Source organism: Nansenia antarctica (assembly GCF_963989245.1).
Source record: "Nansenia antarctica genome assembly, chromosome: 4".
Taxonomy (NCBI): Eukaryota; Metazoa; Chordata; class Actinopteri; order Argentiniformes; family Microstomatidae; genus Nansenia; species Nansenia antarctica.
Window position 1 is genome coordinate 71,578,472 of NC_137689.1, and position 7,500 is coordinate 71,585,971.

The following is a 7,500-nucleotide window of genomic DNA, read 5'->3' on the forward strand; positions in this document are numbered from 1 at the left end:
GCTATTAGCAACCTTCTCGTTATCCTTCCGTACTCGCTGCTTTCACTGAGTGGAAATTTAACAGGCGATGTGACGTCGCGAGATAGAAAAGTACCGAAATGAGGCACCGAAATCTCCTTTGCAATTCGGTACGGGTACATACCGAATGTAAAGTAACCGGTACCTACCGGTACCGATTTTCGGTACCCAACCCTAACAGGTACAGCTACACACATAGGCAAAGGCACACACACGCAGAGTGGCACACACACGCAGAGTGGCACACACACGCGCACAGGCACAGCTACACACACAGGCACAGGCACACACAGGCAGAGTGGTACACGTAGCACACACACATGCACACACACACACACACACACACAGGCACCCGCACACACACACGTGCACGAACACACACACATATACATGTGCACAAACACACGCACACATACACATGCACACGAACACATCCACACATACACATGCACACGAACACATCCACACATCCACATGCACGCATGCACACACACACACGTGCGTGCGGACAGCCGAGCGCATCAGTGGATGTGAGCCTCCCTCCATCCAGGATATACACAGCAAACGGTGTGTCAGCAAAGCCCGGGGGATCATCAACGATCCCAGCCACCCCAGCCACCTATCCCATCCAAAAGACAAAGCCTCTTCTGGAGCCTCAGGGCCAACACTCAGAGGCTAACCGACAGCTACTTCCTCTAGGCCATCAGGCTCATAAACAAGCCCACTGTATAGAAATTGACTATTATCCCCAAGCACACCCCATGTATACAGGGTACCCAACCTTAAGCACACAGTTACTTTACTCAACACTACCTCTTACGCCCACTGCCACGAGTGCAATACTCATCACATTCTACTCATACAATTTTATTTGACTATTTATACTGCTAATTCTATCCTGTCTTATTGTCTTATTTGTCTCTCCCACATCTTGTCGTTTGTCCAAATGTCTCATTCATGTCTTGTACTATCGTCACTTTATTTTATCTTGACTTATCTTGCCTACGCCTTATTGTCTTGTGCTGCGATGTCAGGAACCAAAGCCTATTTTAGTCTCCCAATTTTACCCAATTTTACTCTCTTACATTTGAGACATGAAACACACACACACATCCCCACACACTGTTAAGTATGTGCTGTACAAATTCACAAGTCTTCTGCGATGTGGGCGAAATCCACAGATATCCTAATTGCAACTGTCAACAGAAACCCACGGATCTGCCTGTTTTCCTTGTACAGTTCTCGTGTGCGTTACTGCTTAAGCGCTTACCTCCGCAACATAAACACACTACGCTGGTAAACCTTCATCTGCTGGTGATAAGATCAACCTTGATCTCCTGGCTGTTAAACTAGATCTCCTCTAACTCTGCTAACCCCTTTTTCAACACAGATTTCAAAGTGGTTTTCCTCGTAAAGACGCTCTCTAATGATGTCTCTCTAATCTAGAAGGCTCGAGGGGGGGGAGGGTGACGAGGACAGGCCCTCTGATCTGAGGTGTTCTGTCTCTCTCCTCTAGTGTAGATTGAGCTTCAGCAGTGCGCTGCTCGACAGATGTCACACAGCGGTCTCTCTCCCACTCCCAAACCCGGCGGCCTCAACACCACAGCTGCTGAGCACCATTCCAACAATACCACACATGCTCCAGTTCTGCCTTCCTAACTGACCCAAACACTCAACCACCGGTACGGACACGTTTCAACCGATCTCTAGCGGCACCGCGGCCCAAAGCGCTCTACTACCGTGTGGTATATTGTCATATTGTTCAGGAGTCACGGTTCGACGCGGCTGGCTTCATTTATCCTGTCACAATATTCCTTCAGAAATAGAACGGTAAAACGGTCACCATCTGGAAGATTAGATCTGTCTCCTCAACCGATGCAGACTCATCTCAGACAATCAGTAAAAAAAAGAGAGAGAGGTTATGCAGTTAGCCATTTGCTCAAACTCTGAGACTGGGGCTGTAAGTGTTTGTGAGTCTTTGCACACGTCACATTGTATATATACCCGTTCAATATTTTCATTCTATTTTTGGTGGCTCTTTCTCTCCTATAGTAAGTAAGTAAGTAAGTAAGTCAAATGTATTTATACAGAACCTTTCCCAGACCAAGGGTCACAAAGTGCTTTACATAACAAGGATGAAACACAGTAAAACATAATACAAGAGCGAAAGCCACAGCAGGTTAAAACAGGCAAACAGTGAAAATAAAAACAAGTAACAGGTGTACAACAACAGGTGTACAACAACATCAACAGGACACAGAAAATATCCTCGGCTCCATCAAGCATCATTTGGTGCCCACATGTTAATCGTCTGTAGTGAAATGAGAAACAATCGTTGACAAGGAGCCATACGCAAGAGCCCACAGAATTTCGTCTGAATTAAACAGGTATTAATGACACCATCTGGTTTTCTTTCCTCGTCTAAACGACGCACTTAAGACATTTTAAATGTTTTAAAATATCAAGTTAAATCAATTGTGTGATTTGCAGTTTTTCCATAGGGGCTGATTTGACCTCCTCTGTAAATGTCAGCTGTTTTTAAATGGTGAGCGAGGGAGAGGTCGACCTGGGCCGGACCAGGACAAAGACCAGGCTGTACCAAGACTGTACCAAGGCCGAGGCCCCGAGGAGCTGGCACCAAGCCAGCACCAAGCCAACACCAAGCCAGCACCAAGCCAACAGCAAGCCAACACCAAGCCAGCACCAAGCCAACACCAAGCACCAAGCCAGCTCCAAGCCGGCACCAAGCCAGCACCAAGTTGGCACCAGGTCCTGGGACAATTACCACCCAGACAGCCAGACAACCTCTCTCCCCAGAGACAGTCTGTGTCATTACAACACTTTTAGCGTGGCTCCGTACGCCCCAGGCTTGCTCTGTCCTCCCTGAAACATCAAAGCCGATGCGAGCACAATGGACGCTAATTTATTTCCCACCCAGTCTAGAGTTAATTGCACGTCCTAGGGAGTCTAATTCAACCCACACTGTGGAGGGAATACAATGGTGCTAACGCTGCTGCTACAACACACACACACATACACACACACACACACACACACACACAAACACACGCACATGCTCACACACACACACGCGCATGCACAAAAACATACAAACGCACGCGCACACACGCGCATGCACAAACACACACAAACGCACGCGCCCACACTCACACACACACACAGACACACACGCACACACACACAGACAGACGCACACACAGACAGACAGACGCACAGAGATGCTGGTGGAGGTTGAAATCGGAGGACAGGCTCATTGTCATGCATGGAATGGAGAGAGGAATATGCATTCCATACATAACAATGAGTGTGTCCTCCGATTACGACCTCCACCAGCCTCCACTGAACAAACACACACACACACACACACACACACACTCACACGCACGCACGCACGCACGCACACACACACACACAGACCCACGCACACACACACACACACACACACACACACAGACCCACGCACACACACACACACAAACACTCACACACTCACGCACACACACACACACACACACAAACGCACGTACAGACACACACACACACACACGCACGCACGCACGCACACACACACACACACAGACCCACGCACACACACACACACACACACACACACACACTGCGTCTCTCTGCTCACCATGACCAGTGGCGCCAGGCCTACGTAGTCTCTGGGGGTGGTGTAGATCCTCATGACGCCAACGTCCTTCACGTTGCCCGGTAACTCCAGACGCCACGTGATCATCTGGCTCTCTGATCTGTCAGTCACGTCCTTGGTCTGGAAGTCCATCTGTAAGACCTCCAGCAGACCCCTACAGATCACATCATGTTCACAATCCCATTCAGTCTCTCTGACATGTAAAACAACTGCATGACACATTCACAGGAAGCGTCATTTCGATGGCCGAAACGCAAAACCTCCTATCTGCTAAAATTCACCTTTTTTTCACAGACAGACCAATCATGTGCAGCCTTCCGTGTCGTCATCATTTAAAGTGAAAACCGCAAATCAGAACATTTTGCAGATAGGAGGAGGTGTTGCGTTTCGGCCATGGATTTAGTATGACATGCGCTGCTACTCCCTAAACAAATCAGACACGTTTGAGTCGATGCTTATAGTTTAGTACTGAATGGGCCGGTTTCACATGTATATCTTTGCATTCGATCAGATTTCAGCACCCTCCTTTCATGACTTTTCCTAGATATGTGCGTTCTACCACCCAGTATCCTTACATTTTTTAAATCACATCAGGATAAGCTAGTATGAAGCTTTCCATTGTAAAGACTGTGGTCATTTGACCCCCGAGGCGGCTTTATAATAGGCACGGCTGTTCTAGTGTTAAGCCTTGAAACCAGCCCAATATCCTTTTGTCGTTTCAGTATCATATCATGACCACTAGACACTGACCATCCCTCCTGCCCTGTACAATCACTTTTTTTTTTACATTCACATGTTTGGCATTCAGCAGACGCCTTTATCCAAAGCAACTTACAACAAACACATTTGTCTACGCGAGTGAATCCTCTATCCAGCAGTCATCGTAAGAAAAAGTAATCTATGCTAGGACCAGGAGCCATTGGCAGTTATCATGCTAGAAGAAGGAAGAATATATATATATTTTTTCTGTTTTTTATTTATTCTTAATTTCCTTTACAGTAGAGAAACTGTAGAGGGCGGTAGTCTCGATCAACACATGTACACACACACACACACACACACACACACACACACACACACATGCACACACACACACACAGCCAGCAAAGCTTAGGAAACCTCCACACACACAAGCCTGGATTGTTTTTTCTCGACTTTAACTTCCTCACTAAATGGGATTGACCAGGCTTCCATATGACCACCATCGCCCCCGTGATCACCAAGCCTCCGCTCAATAACTCCTGGACAGGAACACACACACACACACACACTTCCTGGAAATCCCCTCCATCTGGGGTGGTTTAGGGGGGTCGTAGTCCTTAAAGCTGTGGTGGTATCATGAGTTTCAGGGGGCTGAGGGGTGAGGGTCTGTTGGGGGGTGGGGGTGGGAGATGGGGGGAGGGGGGGGGGGAGGACAAGCCTCCTGGAAGCTCACTGGTTAATACCATGGAAGGACATCGGGATCTGGACTAATCTTCCGCTGACCGTAAGCCAGGATAACCCACGGATGATTACGGATGATTACAGATAAGTGGTTCGGACGGGGCGGCGCGCAGATAGGCTGTGTGTGTAGGGTTTGTGTGTGTGTGTGTGTGTGTGTGCGTGTGTGTGGGTGTGTGTACATGTGTGTGTGTGTGTGTGTGTGTGTGTGTGTGTGTGTGTGTGTGGTGTGTGTGCGGGTGTGTGTGTGTGTGTGTGCGTGTGTGTGTGTGTGTGTGTGTCTGTGTGTGTGTGTGTGTGTGTGTGTGTGTGTGTGTGTGTGTGTGTGTGTGTGTGTGTGTGTGTGAGTGTGAGTGGGTGGCAGGTTTCTGGGCAGAGGTGATTTACAGTTCAGTGCCTAGCAGAACAGGCAGTGGTGCTGCAGTGTTTCATGTGGAATGCTGTAAAACAGTCTCAATCATATAGGCTCTGATCCTCTGAGAGGAACATGTCTGCCCACGGCCCCCGGGTCCTGGCATAGATTACTATCTGTTATGATGACTGACGGATAGGCCATTCACTTACTTCGACACGTATTTAGACGTATTTGTTGGAAGACAAACGTTGAAACGTAGTTCCGTGTTTCAAAAGAAAAGTCTAAACATTTCGATTGGTTGCCGATATGGGGGGACCAAAGCATTAGAACATGTCACAAATGCCAAAACAATGTAAATGTCTATGTGCATGAACACTGCAGCATCAGACTATATACCACAAAAATAAACATATTAGATAACTACTCGCAAATTACTCGCACTGTATTATATTCTATTTCATCTTATTGTACTTTGCACATCATTTTGCACTATTGAAGCTGGCTGACTGGCTACTACCATAACTGTATTTTATTATTATTTTATTATTACTTGTTCTACTTTACTTTATTATTGTGATCGTGTATCTCGATGCCGCAATGCCAATGTTGTGGCTCCAAAGCCAGAGAAGTTTACTGTTGTGTACTTTGTACATTGGGATGTAATAAAAGCGATTCTGATCTGATCTGATACTGAGCAGCGTTTTGCAGGGACATCCCAGAACTATTGGTTTTATGAGAGGAAACAACTTGTCTTATGGTCTGGATCAAAATGTAAAAAATAAATAAATAAATCAAGATTGTAACTTTCTGTCTAGGAGAAACACCATCCATTCTATGTCTGTTTAGAACTGACAGAAACACTAACATAAGGCTAGAGAACGGATGTAGGCAGTATCCCTCACAAGATATGTGTCATACATACTGTATAAAGACGGGGGATTAACTGACATGAGGACACGTTCCAAACGGTTTGTATTTATACAGCGGTGATCCCCCCCCCCTCCGCTGTCACGGACAGCTGTGATGCTCGCCGGACTGTGTGTTCTCACGGCCAGCATCACAACCTCAGAGAACATTAAAACCACTGATACGGTGGCCTGGGAGGGTCCAGTGGTCTAGTGCCACGTTGAGAGTCTGGCATTGACCTCCCACTGTCACAGTAGAGGCCGGTGGAGGTAGAAATCGGAGGAACGGAACGCCGACTGAATGAGGAATTCCGGAAGGCGGAAGGGAAGTGTGTTTGACACCATTCCGTTCCTCGTTCCGTTCCATGTATGACAGTGAGCCCGTCCTCCGATTTCTACCTCCACCAGCCTCCACCGACCTCCGCCGACCTCCACCTAGTAATAGCGTGACACAGAGTCTCGTCTCAGAGATTTAAGAGAGGCTACAAACATCGAGATGTCGGAGGGAAACGAACGGTTGCCTGGAACGTGGGAGCCGCTCAAACTGTCACTCGCTTCTGGAATGAACCGCGTGTGCAGGAACAGGGGGGTATTCCATCAGCGTCGCTCGAGGGAAATCCAGGCTTATTTTGTTATTTTCTCGCAAGACTTAAAAAAAAGCGACTGTTGATGGAGTACCCCCCCCCCCCAGGACTCTTTGTAGAGTCGGTCACTCTCTGAAAGACTGGTCATTTAAAGGCAATATTAAAAAGATGGGGTTTTTAGTCTTGACTTGAACATATTTGCTGAGGTTGCATCCCTAATGTAAACTGGCAGTGCATTCCACAATTTGGGTGCATAAAATGAGAATGCAGCCTCACCAAATCTCTTTATTTTGTACATGTGGTACACAGAGAAAACCAGCGTCAGAAGACCTGGGAGCTCTATTGGGCTGATATGCTAACACAAGGTCTTTCAGATATTCTGGTGCTATGCCAGTGAGAGCTTTATAAACAAGCAGAAGGATCTTGAAATCTATTCTCAACGTATATATATATATGTGTGGTGAATGACCCCTGACCTTTTCCCAGTGATGGCGTTCTTCCTCTGACACACGACGGCGATGGTGG

General features: G+C 47.2%; 1 protein-coding gene across 1 annotated transcript in view; it reads right to left on the reverse strand.

The window, feature by feature from the left end:
* The window catches only part of LOC308156344 (transmembrane protein 132D), a gene marked incomplete at both ends in the record, with an annotated part of 41,641 nt that overhangs the window by 11,320 nt on the left and 22,821 nt on the right, over window positions 1-7,500 (reverse strand). The window contains 2 exons of the mRNA XM_080529682.1: window positions 3,674-3,884; window positions 7,452-7,500. The exon at window positions 7,452-7,500 is cut by the window's right edge and continues 98 nt beyond it. Of these exons, the coding sequence (XP_080385808.1) occupies window positions 3,674-3,884; window positions 7,452-7,500 (260 nt within the window). The remainder of the gene's footprint in view (window positions 1-3,673; window positions 3,885-7,451) is intronic.